We start from the raw sequence: 19,030 nt of genomic DNA on the forward strand, positions 1-19,030 counted from the left end.
GAAAAAAGCAAGAACAGTCCCTCCCCTCGAAGAAATTACATTTGAATGGGAGAGAGAACACATACAGATCAGTACACGTGGAATACAGAATAGATAAAATAGTTGCCCTTAGAGGTGATGGCCCTGTGGCACTGGCAGATGAGGGCACCATGAAAGGTCTCCTGGAGGAGGTGCTACTTGAGCTGAGTCCTGAAGGAAACCAGAGATTCTAAGAATTGGAGTTTGGGAGGGAGGGCATTCTAGGCATAGGCAATAGCTGGTGCAAAGAGACAGGACACAGTGGGGTAATATGGGAGGTTGGATTGTAGAGTATGTGGAAGGAAAGAGAAGATGATCTGGGCCAACTGTGAAGAGCTTTACATGCCAAAACAAGGATTTTAGATTTGATCTCAGAAATAATGAGGAGGCCTTGGAATTTATTGAGTTTGGGGTGACATGGGAACATGGTTAGGCCTGTGCTTTAGGAAAATCACTTTGGGAGCTGATACGAGCATGGCTTGGAGTGGGAAAGAGATTTGAGGCAGGTAAGAAATGAATCTTCAGTTCCCAGAAGAAACTAAACATGGGCCCCATAAAACAACAGAATGCCAAAATTCATTTGAGTATTTTATTTATAAATGTACATTTACTATAAAAGCTGTTGCATTTTAGACAACTTTTTGCTACTCTTCAGAGGCATTTTAGAATAAATATTGTAAATGAAGGTTAGTGTAACTGATATAGCACATTAGCCAACCTAGAACAGTAAGTATTCTTCTGGCTGGTCTTGCATATGATGTAGGTCCTTTTACTTCATTAACTTTGATGCTTCAAATAGATAACTACGGTATGTTTCATATTAATAACACTACATAGAAAGAGTGAGGAAACACCATCAAAGTTTGACAGTGAAACACACATACACAGTTATAGTGGAGTTATCCATGTTTTCTGAAGAATGAGAAAGGAACAGCTTTCGGAGGATCTAAGAAAAAGTCAGATCTCATCTTTCCTCAAGAATAATAAATCATTTACTTTTCTCCTTTTCTTTCTTTGTTTCATTCTAAAACTCAACACACATGTATAGTACAACCCAGTGTAGTAAAGCATTGTTGTTGTTGTGGTTGTTTTCTCCCCCTGGGATCTCTGAGATTATTTAACAAGAAATCTTCATATTTATTATGTTGAATTGGAGAAAAAAGGCCTAGGCTTTCTAAAATGTCATTTAGCAGACTCCGAATGAAATATAAATCAAATAGAAATAGGAACAGTTGGTAACTAGAATTTAGAATGCTGGAGATGATTCTGTGCTGGTGACTAGAGTTCATTATGGAAAAAAAAAGAGTATCTTGCGGCTGGAAAATGGGTCTTTATTTTTCTTGACTGGATTCTAGCTTCAATACACGTATGATGAGACTCACTAAGAAAAATGTATAAATGAGGCTATGGGAACCAGAAAAGAATGTGCAATATTCATGTATTTCTTATGTAACGGATGGAGTTTCATAGGTAAAAAGGGTTCTATAAAAATCGGTTATGAATATTGAAATTGTGCATGTTTTGTGCATTACGTGAGAGAGTACTCTGTGAACACCATGCAAAATGTAAACATCAACATTATCAAAATATCTAACAATAAAACATGCAGATGGTTAATCAAAATATCAGACTGAATATCTGTACATTTCCAAAACTATTTTTTTTTCATTTTTGTAAAACAGCAACCACTACCAGGAGGAGTCTCGGGAACTGAAGGTCTCAGGAATGACTTCGTTCCTCTTAAATTCACTGTATCCATAAGTCATCACTGACTATGTGCAACAGCTTTGCATTTTCTAAGGCACAATTTTAATGAAATGATGTTTAAGGTTCAATCCAACAGCATTTCCAAATGACAACATAGTAACAATACCTTCAGTAACCAAGAAGAAATTCTGCACAAGCACGGAACTGGCATGCAAAGGACCATCTAGCATAGCATGTAAATAAATACTCACTAGCTATACCAAATAACACATAGAAAAATTATTGCTTATCTAATAAACAGCCACGTTATATCCCTTTACTAATACAGTAACATACCGTTAATGGGTTTATCTTCCACATTCGCAACAAATCTTTATTCATTTAACATGGTTTTAAGGCAGAATAAATAGGTGTCCCAACACCACCTGCTCCTCCCCTGCCCTCCCACCCCTAGTTTTCAAGAAAAAAATCCCGGGAAAGTTAAAATGAGGATTTTCAACAACTTTCTCCTTTCTTCAGCCAGCTGAAATTCATTATGTGATACATGGAGTTAAACAAATCAATTCCTGGTTAAAGTTCTCCATGATTAATAGCTGGAACTCTTGACAATGAAGAAGAGAGTTAAGAGGAACATGCAAATAGCCATTAAAATGGACAAGGTACAGTGTGCCCTGTAGGATCTTGCTGCTCACACACAAGTCAGTGAAATATCGCATGTTATCACATCCTTTTTAAGTGATTTTTAAGCAGAGGCTCTCAAGCTTATCTCTGTACATATATGGCACAGGGCACCAGGTACCCAAGACATATGATGCATCCCTCCTAGACCGATATGTAACAACTCTTGCTCTTTCTCCTGGGAATGTTGTAAATGATATTGACCAAGAACATCACGTTATCATTGTTGCTCTTGACATCCCACTTGTTGTTGGGAGAGAGTCAGCTTCCTCTTCCTCTCTCAGATTCGGGTAGCACAGTACTGCAATAATCCTAAAAAAGGACTGACTGAAATCATCTCATCTCTCTTTCTCACACTCTTGGGAAATGCCTCCATTCAGTCAGAGTATGGGCCCAGCAGGCTTTACAAGAGTTCTCTTTATTTGACAGAATAATCTACATTAATGATGTAACTTTGAAAGTACACGAATGTTAATGGTGCAATAATTTATGGGCCTGCCCTCGAAAGGTACAGAACACAAATGGTTCAGAATTACAGTATGTATTCTCAAACTAGTTATCTTTGTACAAAAAAAAAGTTATAGCTCAATAACAGAAAATCACTCTCTGTGATTTTTAGTTCAGAAATGTATTCATCAGATGCTCCCTCAGCAGAGTGCTCATCTCACATTGGCATGTCCTGCACTTTCTATAGTTCAGTTTCGTAAACTTAAAATGTTTAGCTTCTAGAAATTTCAAAACAGAAGGTTTTGTTGCATTTTTTTAATCTTAATTCCCGAAAAGGATAATATCACATTTTAAATCATCAACATATCTTGCCATACCAAAGAAACCCCACGCAACTTTCTGAAGGATTCGGGATCAAAATAACTCAATATTCTCTCAAGAGATACTGTGCAAATGCAAAATGGAAAAAAAAAAAGGAAAACACAAACATACATTGCGCTATAAAGGAACAGACACAGCCTTTTAGTATAGCTTTTTAAAAATTAAATGAGTGCCAAGAAACCCCACAAATATGGGCATTTGTAAGTGATTGTCCAGGACATCCCCAAAGGGAGGAGTGGGAGGCGATTTGTGAGAGTGAAAACCATGTCACAATGTTGTTGGCTGACCAGCACCTAGTGAAAAGAAAGCCAAAGAGAACTGAGTGACAGTATTTAACAATTCTGGTTTCTTGATTCCATAAACCTATAGAACCTATATAGAACAGTTTTATAAAGGCCTGCAGTTTGTATTTATACTGCTTTTTGGTTTTGCTAAGCACTCTCACATTCCAATGCATTCTCCACATAATTCTATGTAAATAAACAGAGGTATCTGCCCAAAGAAAATGCACCTTGGAGGCCTACCTACACAGGTTCCAATGAGAATCAGGTTAGAAAGAGAGTTTAAGGCCAAGTTTCTCATTAGTTCTCATTCTCATAACATACTGTCTAATTTTGAATAGACTCATCATAGTTTATTATGAGTGGGGTAAATATGGGCTACCATTTGCTTGTATTAAAAAAAAGGAATCAATCATGATAATAGCTAGCATTTATATTGTGTTTTAAAGTTTGCAGAGGGCTTCATATATGTTATTTCATGTGAGCTTTACAACTCTGTGAAACAAGTATTATTGTTCTCATTTGATAGATAAGGAAACTCAGGCAGACAGAGTTTAACTGACTTGCCCAGGGTCACACAGCTGGTAAGTGCCTGAAACCAGTCATGCTCTAGACCTTGTGACTCCAAGTCTTGCACTTGGGGTACCTGCCACTCTGACCATTTTCCCTAGTATTAGAGAAAGAAGGAAAACTTGAGAAGCCTCCAAGTGACATCATCTATCAGCACACCAATACACACTGTTCCATATGCAAAGGACAGTTCCTAACCTCAAGATTTCACTCTATGGTGAGCCAAAAGAAATTTCTGGGATTTTGTCTTCTATGGGGATAAAAAAGAAGGCTGGAAAACTTCTCCCTCCTTTGCCTTGATATTACCCCGGGATCAAACATCATCTGTTGGGAGCAGGTGGTGGGGAAAAAGTGGGGGGTCTGAAGTAAAATGGAAGTGGTCATTTTGGACCAATGAGCTGAGGTCTCTACATTCCTCATTGAAATCTTCATAGCATTTCTCCATCTTCAGCAAAACAACGAGGAGGAGGCACATATTCAATTATAAAGTACTGAGGGACCTTTCCTAAATGTATTTCATAGTAAGAGATGATTGAACAGAACACCGTATACAGAGTATACGTAAGTAACCAGGGACAGAAATTAAGCATGTGACAGCATTACATGTTATGGCCAATTTATGACCCATTTTGGATGCTATTTGCATAAGATCTTCAAAGTGTTTAGGTAGCTTTCAGGAATTCCATTTTAATACCCTCTCATGCTATCAGTTTAAAAACTATTTGAATATATCTCCTTACTCCTTGAAAACAAGATTATGTATATTTCGTTTTTACTATTCAATTGAATAAAATTATTTTCATTTCCTCAGAAAACTATTATAGTAAACCTTCCATACTGATCCTCTCTCTGTCTCTTTTTTCTCAGATAAAAATAAGAAAGGATATGTAAAAACATTTCTAGTGCTTACCTCTAGATCTGATTATTTCCCTGGTATCTGGGATTGCTTCATCCATTCAAATGCATTAACACTCTTCTAGCTAAATGTACAATCCCTCCTTAACTTTCAAAGCTAATTCAGTTTTTATAACAGCAAAGAAAGGCATAGGAGCACTTGCTCAAGTAGATAAGGGCTTTTAAGCCCCTTTCATGAAAAACCTCATCAGCCCTTCTTGGAAACATTTTTGCCGTTCCAATCATGAGTAAGATTTCTATGTTTGGAGAGTATTGTGAGAAATACAGGCTTTAAATAGGTGAACAGATTTATCTCCCCATGTCAGTTTTAATAAAAGTCTACAATGGAAAAACGTAGCTGTGTCACCACACTGAATATCTGGTTTCCCAGGTTTGAGATTACGCAGAACGGCATAATAACCACACAGATTCAACATAGTCCAGGGGAAAGCATAATGGCTAAGAAATCAGAGAACCTGGGTTCAAATCACACTTCGAAGTGTTATTCTTTCTGGAAGACTGAGCAATTTCACTGGGCCAAAAGATAAAATTAGTGGGTTAAATCAGATGGCCTCAGAGGTCTCTTACAGTTCTAGATCAGAGATGATATAAAGGGACTTCAATATATTCTTAACTTTAAAAATAATTCATCTTACATTTCAATACTTAAAAGAAAAAATTTCTTCAAACAGCATAATTTCCCCTAGATGTCACATTTTTACAGCTTAATTTGCAAACATCCTTAAAAATGAAATCAAGATGAAAGGAATCTAGCTCCTTCCCTTCCAACTCTGAGGGCCTATGGGATCTTTTATGTTCCTCTGGTACCCTCAGAGTAATTCCAGGTGAAGGACAGAGAGCACCACGCCCCATCACTTTTATTTCTCTGCTAAATAGTTTTCCGACTTAACAGTGCCATCTTCTGATTACTCAAGTCATATTCAGCTGTAATGCTGAAGAAAAAGCTTCATCTGGGAAGATGAGGGGAAAATCACTTTGAAACAGATAGCAGTCAAGCAGCTGTATTTCTCCCCTGGAGTATATTTTAAAAGTAAATCCAGTTGTATACATAAATCTTGCTAAGGTTCCATTAGAGCCACTCAGTAAGTTGACACTTGAGAAGGTGTTATGTATTTATTTCCCATGCTCCTCAAAGGAAGCTTTTGTAATAATCAAGCCAGATTCACGGGAAATCCACTTAGCTGTTCAGTCCCACACTTTCTTTAAGGTAATAGGTATGGGTGCCTATTCCCTCCACCCATACCCTGCCAATTTCACTTTTTAAAAGGAAAACACTATCCATACAAAATAAATGAATTGTAATTAAATGATGGTAAAGTAAAATTTCAATTTTTTTCCTCAAAGTTAAAATTGTGTATGTATTATATTTAAAGATGTTGGCATGAAAATCTTTAACTTTACTATCTCATAGTCCAAAGGAGATTTTATTAACCTAAAACAAACACAAAATGCCCCCAACGATTACAGAATTTCTGACTAATCGTGTTGCAGTTCACTTAAATTTTCTCAGATCAAAACACCCCAAGACTTGGTGTTTTCTAAGTGTTCTGAACTTGAAACGGAATTTATTAAAGGGAAGACAGCCGTTGTGCAACATCGCCCTCTGGTGTTACAAAATATATAAGCAGCCTTTTCCCAGAGCATTCTATTTCACCTTCCTTCTAATATAAACTTTCCCCCCCTGTTTTATTTTTCACATTTTGCTAGGGACTGAGGGGACACTCAGGAGTAAAAGGGATGCTCTTTTTCTTAAGTTTACAAATAAGTTGGGAAGACTGTCATGATTTAGTGGAAAGAGCCTAGAACCTAGAATCAGAGGGCAAATCCTGACTTCCCACCTTATGACCAGAGTTATCTCGGGCAAATCACTTTCTCTCTCTTAGTCCTCAGTTTCCTTAGCTAGAAAAAGAGGGGACTGGATTTTGCTGCTGTTGTTTGGTAGCTTTTGTCATGTCCGAGGCTCTTCGTGACCCTATTTGGAGTTTTCTTGGTAAAGATACTGGAATGCTATTTCCTTCTTCAGCTCATTTTACAAATGAGGAAACCAAAAGGAACAGGGCTAAGTGACTTGCCTAGGGTCACACAGCTATTAAAAGTCTGAGGCCAGATTTGAGCTCATGAAGATGGCTTCTATATCCCTTTCTAATTCTTCTTTCTACAAACCCTATGCCACAAATCTACTTCAGCATGTAATCAGGAGCCACAATGCGAGGCACATGCTATGTTTTAGTGACTGAGGAATTCAGGAAATTAATTGGGGTTAAGTAGTTAGAGAAGACTTCATGCTAGTTGTGTAATACTCCTTCAGGAAAAGCTTTCGCCCGGGAGAGAAGGAAGGAGAATGCATTTTATCTGAGTAAAGAAATGGAGATGGGGCAGCTAGGTGGCGTAGTGGATAGATCACCGGCCCTGGAGTCAGGAGGACCTGAGTTCAAATCAGGCCTCAGACACATGACACTTACCAGCTGTGTGACCCTGGGCAAGTCACTTAACACCACTGCCTAGCCAAAACAAAAAACAAACAAACAAACAAAGACTTACTCCTGGACCGGATGTAGCAGTCATTGCAGTTCAGCAAGCCATTGCGAATCCTGACATCTGTTCCACTCACTGAATCTCCAAGCTGTCCTTTGCAGATTCCACACTGTCCATTAAACAAAATGGAAGTCATGTAAGAAAGGCATCTGTCATTCACAGAGAAATCATCAGAAAAGTAGAATCCCTTTCTATAGATCAAATGAAACCTCACTGGGAGTTTGGATATGCAAATGACATTTAGAGCATTGACTGAAACTTGTCTGAATCTTTCAGGGGGAAAAAATCTGTAAATAAGACCCAGAAGATTTCCAGGACTTTGCTGAAGTTCCAAGAGATCTGCTACAAAGAAACAAAAGCTCTTCTTCTTGAGATTTCAAAACTGTTTTCCATGTAGTGATCCTTAATTAAATCCCCCGGGGAACAAGATTCCTTTCAACACCATTTTTTCAGGTATGGAAAGACGTTGGAGGACATTCTGATTTCCTCTATACTGGGTGAGTGGTGGTGGTGATTCAGGAGGACAATGGAGTGACTCTGTCATGTACAGCCTTTTTCTGGGGAGGTCAGAAACCAGGGATACAAGATGGGAGACTGTAGCCTGAAGGTTTGTGAGTAGGTGGGAGAGGGTGGGGCTCCATGAAGACCTCCTGCTGCCTGAAGATCACTGGGTGAGGGACCATCTTGACAAGGGAGGGATGTAGGCCAAATGAGCTAGGCAGCTGCTATACCTGGACGAGAGGGAGTAACCTCAAGGACTCAACAAAGAGGGAATCGCATTTTGGAATCCCTACTTAGCCTCCCCTAGACCATTTTTGCCTTTGAAAAGTATCTATTCTTTCAAGCTATCAAAGTTTCAAAAAATCATTTTGCATATTAATTATAAGTTCTCTTATTGAAAATGGCTTGCTTGTATTTTTATGAACTGCTTTGTGATTAAAAACAAAATATAATTTAGGGAAGAATCATATTCGTCCTAATACTGTGGATACAGAGATTGAGAAGCATTGTGCTATTGTAGATAGATAACAGAGTCAGGAAGAGCTGGGTTCAAGTCTCAAACTCAGATACATTCAGGGTCTGTGACTCTGGGAAAATCACTTGACCCCTCATTTAACCGGGAAGCCCTCTAAGACTGTAAGTCATGAACTAGTTACTGTTCTACATTGCTGGAAGGAGTTTCCTCACCAGAAGCTCTCTATACCAATGAAATCATGTCTATCCTCTTCCCCCTACCTTCAAATAAACAAACTACCCAAATCTGACAGTGTCAAGGGCCCACATTATCATTTATTTGTTAGCATTATTGCTTTGTCTTCTTTTCTTTTAGTCCTCCATTTAGACCACCAGACGGCCATTTAATCCAACACATTAGTTATGCCCTACAACTCTATCTGTAAAGCACCATGAGTGCACAGCACGTACCCTTTCTAAACATTGTCTCTCCTTCAGTGCCTAATGCTCTGCACACAGTAGGTATTTAATAAATGCTGAACTGAACTTAAGGGCGTCATGGACTGGAAATATAGCACACTTAGAGAGTGTGAGTGAACACACACTCTGCTTAGGTACGTGTTTGGCAGCGGTGTGAATGGAGATGCCACTTACCTCTAATTTGGAGCTAGGAGCAGAGTGAGAAGAGGGAGAAGGAGACGGCTAAAGAACACTCACCTCTATACCCTACATTTCTCAATATAAATATGGTTTTGAGACTTAGGATCACAGCAACCAATTAACGAGCTCAATTGTCAAGGGTTAAACCAAAACCTTCCATCACCTAAGGGAACTGGCCAAGATCCTAACAGCTCCTAATATTCATTCATTAAAATTTCAGGGATGAGAAAGAATTTTCAGGTTCCAAATACATTCAGAGGCTAACAGACTTGTAATCGGCATTTTCCTCTTGGAGTATTTCAGGGTGGAATTCTTAGCTCCCTACTGGAGAACACATTTCTTTACGTCATACACTATTCAGGCCAGGGCAAACACCTACAAAGAAAGGTAAACAAATCTAGCTGTGCCTTCTAGGGATGATAAGATGGCAGAGATGAGACTAGATACAGAAGGACATACAGCGTGGCAGCAGTGTAAAAAGAGGAACAATATCCATCTTACAAATACTGGCACAACGTGTGCTCCCCACACAGAATGATAAGAAAGCATATCGTGGGCTCTTATTTAGCTAGAGAATAATGAATACATACCCTGAAGCAGTGGATGTGAAAATAAAGGCTAAGTGTTTCAATGATCATGGCGGCTCCTTTCCCCAGAGGAAGGCCACAAGCAGAGCATAACTTCTTTCCACTTATAGACCTGAATGAAAACACACGTGCACACCGTCTGTATGACACAGGGCAGGCTAACTCATCCTGCTACTAAGAAACGAAAATGCAAATTTTAAAAGGGCATATTACTAGTTATTTTCACTGCCCCTAAAGGTGACTGAGCTAAGTCATTGAGATGGTCACAAGTACTGACAGGAAGCTTCCTGAAATTCAAGATTCAATTAAGTAAATTCAATAAATGTTCAATTCAATAAGCATTTATTAAGCACCTTATAGTGTTATAGCTCATTCATTAGAAGATAAAAAGACACTTGGCTAACTAGGTCCATAGGCTATCTTTCACTGTCTTTACTGCTGATTGAGCTTTCTGCTCTGAACCTGGCACGATTTCAGAGTGGTATGATGCCTCTGTAAGAGTGGCATTCATTCACTCATTCGTTCAACAAACGTTTATTAAGGACCTATTATGTCGAAGGTTCTGCTTCAATACTCAATGAATCTCTCTGATCTTATCAGGAGCAGCACTACCACCAAGGGCTCAGATTGCAAGCTATGCATGCCTTCTCATTCCATGCAATTCTAGGCCGTGATGTTCTATAAAACGCAATTAAAGCCCTGTGGAAACAGCAGAGCCAGTGTTTGATGCTTCACTTTTTCAGAAGGTGAAACAGAATGGGTTTCCTGTATTCGAAGAGGTTTGGACGAACTCCCCAAACTAAGTTGGCAGGTAGCAATTCAGGTAAAATTCTAGCGGCTTCTAAGCTAAGAGAATAATCAAACAGAACAAGGCAGCTCATGAAGGGCCAATGGCCTTTCGTACCTGTTGGGAGATTGGCCGGGAGGGGTAGGAGAGCATGGGGATAACTGCCCAGCTCTGAAATTCTCAAGAGGGCTTGTCCTGAAATGTGAAAAAAAGAAATGAAGAATTATGACAAGGATAAATAAAGCACCCGAAGGCTAATCACAAGACAGCAGCTTTTTCACTATGAAAACAACAAAGACCCTAGCAACTCTCCATGATGAAAAAAAAAGGGTGAAGAAACAGCACTTGTACTTTACAAAGGCTTTTCAGTATATTCTCTGCCTGGTATCTATGATAAAATCTATGTGGCTTTGACAGGACAAAGCTAGAAAGGTCAGGATGCCTTTTCTAGTATTTATTTTTGCCTGGTAGGTCTTTTAACTAAATTTTCTAAGCTGCTCTTATAGTTCTTTATAACAAAATGTGACCTGCCCCAGCAGAAAATGTCCACCAATAATTCTGTCCTTAGAGAGAGTCAGAAAACAAATGGCCAAGTGTAGGTATGTGGTCAGCCTCACTATAAATAGGCCCTCCCACTAGGGAATAAATCTATATAGTCACATATGTAATTAGCATTTCAAAGGCAATATTTTAAGTGTGTTACCCTTCTCATCTTGTAAAATCAATGCCCCATGGATAGAACTGATTAAAATTCTTATTTCTGTGCTTTTTTTTTTAAAAAGAGTTTCTACCTTTCCACCTTGTTAAAAGGATACACCCTTAAGATACATATTAAAAAAAACCCAGTGACACAGAGATGAATAATGCAATTCCCAAATCCTGCTCATTTTTAAAAAGTGGCATGTACTTTAGAAATAAGCCCCAAAGAAAGAAAGAAAGAAAAAAAAAAGGAAATGAATTTGAACATTCAACTAAGAAAAGCAACCTGTCATAGGATTTAATAAATAAGTTGAGTAAGAATCAACACACCAGCAACTTTAAAAATAACAGGTGAAATGACTAGCTAAATTATAAGAAATGTCACATAAAAGCTGTTAGAACTGCCAGAAGTCTCACTGCTCAAACAAAGCATGAGTAAGTTTTGATGATGGGTCATAGGGTGAGGCGAACTCTTGCCATACTGTTAGCAGAATCTGTCATTGCTGCTGTCTGTCCTTAGTTCTTGAAGAGGACCATGACATTAAGAAGGTGATCCCATGACTTGTTAGTGAACTGGACTTAAGTGAGGGAGGGTTGTGCAAAGTTACCAGCCTCATTTTTCTGAGTCCAGTGGTGAGAGATAGATTAGGACAACTGGAAATGGCCCCGCAACTAGCAGAAAGTTATAATTTCCACATAATTAGAGTAAGTTTTAGATGAACTCCAATTTCTGAACCCACATTTCACTTTTAGTTTCTGAGACATGTGACTTACTCCTTTTAAAATAATTTCTGAACTCTAGTCTTTTGCTACTTATTGTGGTAAAAGCAGCAGGTCCACAATTCCTTTTAGTTTAGTTTTTTATTTTATTTGTTTAGTTTTCTTTTATTCCAAAATCCATTTTTCTCATTTTTTAGTTTCTGGGAGTATTTAATTAAAGAATATAGTATGAAATATTGCAGTTGTCAAGATGCCTGATCTGGGTTTGGAAACTAGTCACTAGTCAGAACTTTACCTTAGTGAAAATGGGTAAAAGTTACAAAAAGTGACACCAACATCCCACTGTCTTGTTTTTCTTTTTACTTCATTTTTCTATTTGGTGACCACATTAAAAAAGAAACCTCCTAGGTACTCACTTCCTTCTCTCACTGGGAGAGGCAACCTGGTGGTTGATGCTTTGATCCGCTGGGAGGGTTTTCTGTTTCACATCTTCTAATGCATGTGATGGCGCAGGTGACCATGGCTGATTCCATGATGTGTCTGAATTTGAGAGATTAGTAATTTTTCCAGTAAAAGTCAGGCATACCAAAAGAACTTTTTAATCATCCCTTTCAATTTCAATCCACTTTTAGGGAAGTCAAACACCACTTGGAATGTACCTTCTAAAATAAACGCTCGGATGTGGACCACAGTGGCAGTGAGTGGTACACTGGAGAAAGTACTGCATAGCACATTTCTATAAGCTGCATCTAAATGAATATCAATGTCATAACCTACCAAGAGAGGCATCCATGTTGATACTGCTTTACAATAAATTCACGTTTCCTACCAAAAATGTTTACTTGGTCAACATGTTTTGCTTTGACTCTACATACACCAGTCATTCTAGCTCCTCTTCTTGGCTATGCCCTTCTCACTCTTATGCTGACTATTGTGGAGGGAGGGTCTAGCAGAAAGATGGCTGAATCTAGTCAGCAGGACTTGGTTTGAACAGGCCCTGCCAATTAGAAACTGCAGGACACCTAGCAAATTATTTCCTCTCCTGAGCATCAATTTTCTCAACAATAAAATGAGAAAGTTAGATTAGATGGCCTCTAATTTGTTTATTCTAGCTCTGAATATAGGATTTTAAGAGTAAGAATATTTTCCATGAAAACAGTAACTCAGGGTCATATCCCACTCCCCCTGCCCGGCCCTTCCCATGCCCCCAGTAAAAAACACAACTCCCAGAAAAATAAAATGACATGGAAATGAAAAGGAGAGCATTGATCTGTGCCAACAGCACCTCACATTTATATGTGAATTTTGGAAAGGATTTTCCTAATAACAATATTGTAATGTAGAAGTCATTATGTCCATTTTATAGATGAGGAAATTGAGATTGAGTTGTTAAGTGGCTTACCCATGATTACACAGATTGTGGGTGTCTTTGGGGGATTTGTCTCCTAACTACAAATCCCCACACTATCCATGACTTCATGCTGCCCCTCAGTATGGTGGAAGGACCACAATACTTAGCATAAAAAGGGAAAGCAAAGCATACTATACAACAATGAAGTTAATTTGCTCTGGTTTTTGAGAGGTTCTTGTTACAAACTAAGACGTAACCAAGGATTTATTTCCTTTTATTCTTACCCTGAGATAACTCTAGGTTCAGCCTGCGGTCTGCTGTACCAGGCTCAGCTGCTGACAACTGATGGTCCTGATGACTTCCTTTTGGGACAGAGGTTTCTGGATGTGCTGGGGTCACCTGTGGTACGCTGCTAACGATAAAATCATGTGGTATTTTACAAATAGAAAGGAGGATGACAGCACATAAGTGGAAGAAAACCTTTGTAATCTGGCATGTTTGAAAAACGGGCATGAGGGTTAATTGAAAGATTTACAGAATGTAGGCTTCACGATGACTTAATTCATGTTGCTTCCAGTGGCCTCCCTCTTTTCATTTTCTTTGATCTTTTATCCTGTTAACCACTAAGTGAAGGAAGGAGCCATGAATCTTCATCGTTTGCAAACAGCCTTTAGAGGCAGGGTATCTAACATGCTCCCCTTCCTCCCCAAAGAAATCAGCAGGAATGTAACTCAGCTGCTCAGCAAGGTATTCTGATTAGTCTCGGCACCTCTGGAGATAATTGCTAGGTTGCAGTGTTTATTGGGAGATATCAGAAATGCTGGCTTCTAGAGTTTGGTAATTCCAACTCCTGCACTTTTACTCTAGCTTCTTACTGAATGAATGAAACCGCCTTTGAATGCTTACTATCGATTCCTCATTTTCCCTATGGATTTGTGATCTCACCTATCATTCTTGCTACATGACTGGGACATCTCCTTTTCTAGTAATATATCTCTGAGGTGGTGCTTTAGGCTACTTCTCATGTAAAAGTCATTACTGGCAGTCTGCTATAGCCTAGTGATATTTTATAGCCCCTCCAATAACCTGCAATGTGGTTCTTCTGACATCAAAATCTGCAGCTATATAGCATCACCTGAAAAATACTGATGTATACCTGAGGGGAGAGATAGGAGACAGCATGTGTGTATGTGTGTGTGTTGGGGGCAGGGGATCCAACCTGGACCATTACCTCCCCTCAGACCCTCATGAAGACAGCTCAGGACTGAGGCCAAGATCCCAGACCCTGCTGCCAACTTAGCCCTTATAGTTTTGATCAAGAGCATCAACCCTTCAGACCCTTCACCTTGATCCCTGCCTGCCCCCCCCCCACACGCCCAGGCTGCTACAGGGCACAGAAACTGCCCCTTACAGAGATGTGACCTGATAGGTGGTTCAGTCCCCACCCACAGCCCCCTCAGCAGCCACATCTACTGAAATCCCCCAAAAGAAAGTTCTAGCCACCAAAGTCCTTGGCATTTCAACATCAGAAAACAACATGGTTTTATTAATGGAAATGACATTCAAGAAGGCTCATTACTATCCATCTTGTCACTGTACCCTAAAGACCACAGGGCCTTGCCCCTGGACTTGTATCTGAAACCTCTTATCTGGACTGCTCCTCCTCCCAGGAGAATGTGAGCTCCTTGAGAACAGAAGTGTGTCTTGCTTGTCTTTTGGTCTCCCCAGGGCTTAGCACAGTGCCTGGCACATGGAAAGCACAAAATCAATGTTTTTTTCATCTATTCATGTGAATAAGATAGGCTTTTGAGGCAGTGAGCAGCTTGGGCTTGAAAGTACTTCAGAGTCTCTCACATGTGGTCTACAGCAATCACTGCTCCTGTTCAGTTCAGGGCCCAGCCCTCTGTTCACTGGCAATCCCTGTCCAAGATAGGCATGCTGATTGACAAACTTAATGGGCTGCCTGTTTAAGCCTATGCCTAGTTGTCTAAGTATCTACGTTTTCCCCCATCTCCTTTGTTTTTTCCAGTGTAAGTGACTAAGTCATCCTCTTTTAAAAAATATTTTATTTTTAATTAATGAGCATTTATTTTATCTTCTTCCTACCCCAATTGAAGAGAGAAAACAAAACCCTTATTACAAATATGCACAGTAAAGCAAAACAAATCCCCACATTGTGCATGGCCACAAATGTATGCCTCATTCCGAAACCTGAATTAATCGCCTCTCTTTTAGGAGCTGGAGAGCCTACTTCATCATTAGTCTTCTGGAATGAATTATGGTTGATCATGGTATTAATCACAGTTCTTAAGCCCTTCATAGTTGTTTTTTCCTTGCAGTGTAACAACATTTTCTTGGTTCTGCTCATTTCACCCCACATCAGTTCATATAAGTCTTCCCTGGTCCCCGTGAAACCATCCCATTCATCATTTCCTATAGCACAATAGTACTCTACTACATTGATATACCATAATTTGTTCAGCCATTGCCCAATTAATGAGTATGTCCTTAGTTTCCAGTTCTTTGGGGCCCATCTCTTTAGCAGCCTGGTAAAGGGGCCATGACACATGATAAAGGTTAGGAGCCCTTGATCTAGAGGAAAGGGAGAAGTGAGCCTAGGACAGAATCCTGAGGGAGATGGAGATCAACGATTACCTAGCAAAGGTAAATAAGAGAAAGGGTGGTAAGAAAGAGGACCAAGAGCTGGCAGGGGGAGCCAAGATGGTGGAGTAAAGGCAGGGATTGGCCTGAGCTCTCCCCCAACCCTTCCAAATGCCTTTAAAAAATGACTCTAAACAAATTCTAGAGCAGGAGCACCCACAAAAAGATGGAATGAAACAAATTTCCAGCCCAAGATGACTTGGAAGGTAGGCAGGAAAGGTCTGTTGCACCAGTGTGGGAGAAGAGCACAGTACAGCACAGTCCATGCCAGTGAAGACCCGGCCCCAGCAAACCTGCAGCAGGCATCTGAACAACTGAATCACTGGCAGCACTGGTGCTTTCTAGTACTCTAAGCCCACAGATGCCAAAGACAACTCTGAAGGTCAGCAGGAAATGTCTGTCGCACCCGGGTGAGGGTGGAGTGCAGCTTAGCGTAGGCTGCGCCAGCACAGCCCTGGCCCCAGAAAACTAGGAGCAAGCCTTGGAATGACTGAATAGGCAGTGGTAGCAGCAGCATCTACTTCTGGAGCTCTCAGCCCACAGATGGGTCGAACAATTGGTCTGAAGGAGATCACAGGAGTCTTTTTGCTAGCACTGAGGCAGGACTCTATTGCTTTTCCCATGCTTGGATCCAGGTCACAGTCATTAAGGGCAGTCCCAGGGTAAATGTCCCAGGGCATAGCAGAGCTTGCAGCCACAGTTCCAAGACATAAAAGAGTGCTTATGGTCACTCTCAGACCACAGCACAGGCCAGGAGAGTAGTAAACACTTCTCTTTGGATCATACCACTTGGAAGAACTGAAAACTTAGAGGTCCCTAGAAGTATCCTGAAAAAAGCTGCACAAAACCCCGGAAGCTTGTGATGGTGTATCCTCCACCCTGGAAGCAGAGCTCTACTGTAACAAAGTTAAAAGTCAAGCAATAAGGTGGGGAAATGAGCAAACAATAGGGAAAAAAAACCTCTTGACTATAGAAAGTTATTATGGTGACTAAGAAAGATCAAAATACACACTCAGAAGAAGACAACAAAGTCAAAGCTCCTACATCCAAAGCCTTCAACAAAAAAATGTAAATTGGTCTCAGGCCATAGAAGAGCTCAAAAAGGATTTTGAAAATCAAGTAAGAGAAGTAGATGAAAAATTGGGAAAAGAAAGGAGAGCAATAGAAGAAAATCATGAAAAACAAGTCAACAGCTTGGTAAAGAAGACACAAAAAAATACTAAAGAAAACAGCACCTTAAAAAACAGACTAGGCCAAATGGTAAAAGAAGTCCAAAAAGCCAATGAGGAGAAGAATGCCTTATAAAGCAGAATTCGCCAAATGGAAAAGGAGGTCCAAAGGCTCACTGAAGAAAATAATTCCTTAAAAATTAGAAAGGAGCAAATAGAAGTTGTTAACTTTATGAGAAATCAAGAAACAACAAAACAAAATCAAAAGAATGAAAAAATAGAAGACAACATGAAATATCTCACTGGAAAAACAACTGGCCTGGAGAATAGATCCAGGAGATATAATTTTAAAAATCATTGGGCTACTTGAAAGCCATGATCAAAAAAAGAGGCTAGACATCATCTCTCGAGAAATTATCAAGGAAAACTGCCCTGACATTCTAGAACCAGAGGGCAAAACAGAAATTGAAAGAATTCACTGATCCTCTCCCTAAAAGAGATCCCAAAATTAAAAACTCTCAGGAAGATTATAGCCAAATTCCAGAGCTCCCAGGTCAAAGAAATAATTCAAGTATGGTGGAGCCACAGTCAGGACAACACAAGATTTAGCAGCTTCTACATTAAAGGATCGGAGGGTTTGGAATATCATGTTCTGGAGGGCAAGGGAGCTAGGACTACAATCAAGAATCACCTACCCAGCAAAACTGAGTATAATCCAGCAGGGGAAAAAATGGGCATTCAATGAGATAGAGGACTTTCAAGCATTCTTGATGAAAAGACCACAGTATTAAGGTTAGTTAGAAGGAATACATATATATAGACAGAAGGCACAGATGTGATTGAATATGAAGGGATGATATCTAAAAAATAAAATTAAGGGTTGAGAGAGGAATGTACTGGTAGAAAGAGAAAGGGAGAGGTAGAATAGAGTAAATTATCTCACATAAAAGAGGCAAGAAAAAGCTTTTACAGTGGAGGGGAAGAGGAAGAGGTCAGCGGGAGTGAGTAAACCTTACTCTCATCAGAATTGGCTCAAAAATGGAATAACATAACACACATAATTGGGTATAGAAATCTATCTTACCCTACAGGAAAACAGGGGGAATGGGATAAGATGGGGGGGATGACAGAATGGAGGGCAGATTGAGAGAGGGAGTTATCAGAAGCTAAAGATTTCTGAGGAGGGACAGGATGAAAGGAGAGAGAGGGAATAGAATAAGGCAGAGGAGGGGAACAGGATGGAGGGAAATACAGTTCTTGTGGTTTTTCCCTTTGTTCTAATTCTTCCTTCACAACATAACTAATATGGAAATATGTCTAATAGGATTGCATAGGTACAGTCTATATCAAATTGCATGCCATCTTGGGGAGGGGAGGTGGTGAGGGAGCGAGAAAAAAATCTGAAACTCAAAATCTTATAAAAGTGAATGTTGAAAACTATCTTTGCACGTAATTCAAAAAAATAAAATACTATTAAGTAAGGAAAAAAAATAAAGAGGACCAAGAAAGAACAGTATCATACAAAAACCAAGGCATGAGAGTATAATGAAGAGAAAGGGATGGTCAATAATATGAAAAAACAGAGAGGCATAATAATAACTATCTACTTCACAGGGCTGTTGTCAGGATCAAATGGATTAACATACATGAAAGTACTCTGAAAGCTACAAAGTCCTACATAAATGCAGCAATATGATAATGATGAAGCTAGAAAAACTCTGCATTGACAGGAGACATGGCATTTCTCATTGTAGGCATCACTGCTGACCTGCTGTTGTCACTACAGACCAGAGGGAAAAGTCACAGCCAAAATGTTTGAGTGAATGAATACGGCTGGGTACAGAGCATTCCCAGATTTCTGGTGGTTAAACAAAGCTCTCCTCAGGATAGGATGAGTATTTTGCTTGGAT

At 39.6% G+C, this 19,030-nt stretch overlaps 1 protein-coding gene across 6 annotated transcripts in view; it reads right to left on the bottom strand.

The window, feature by feature from the left end:
- Positions 1–593: 593 nt before the first annotated feature.
- The window catches only part of LIMCH1 (LIM and calponin homology domains 1), a 365,498-nt gene continuing 347,061 nt past the window's right edge, over positions 594–19,030 (bottom strand). For 5 of the 6 annotated variants that reach the window (XM_020990988.2, XM_020990997.2, XM_078148668.1 and 2 more), the window contains 6 exons: positions 13,575–13,702; positions 12,356–12,479; positions 10,638–10,715; positions 9,737–9,845; positions 7,539–7,641; positions 594–3,524 (listed from right to left, as the gene is read on the bottom strand). In XM_020990988.2, the coding sequence (XP_020846647.1) occupies positions 3,499–3,524; positions 7,539–7,641; positions 9,737–9,845; positions 10,638–10,715; positions 12,356–12,479; positions 13,575–13,702 (568 nt within the window). In that variant the 3' untranslated portion in view covers positions 594–3,498. The remainder of the gene's footprint in view (positions 3,525–7,538; positions 7,642–9,736; positions 9,846–10,637; positions 10,716–12,355; positions 12,480–13,574; positions 13,703–19,030) is intronic. The other variant, XM_078148667.1, reaches the window with a different exon arrangement.

The sequence above is a fragment of the Phascolarctos cinereus genome, unplaced genomic scaffold (genome assembly GCF_003287225.1).
Source record: "Phascolarctos cinereus isolate Bilbo 61053 unplaced genomic scaffold, phaCin_HiC Scaffold_9;HRSCAF=440, whole genome shotgun sequence".
NCBI lineage: Eukaryota > Metazoa > Chordata > Mammalia > Diprotodontia > Phascolarctidae > Phascolarctos > Phascolarctos cinereus.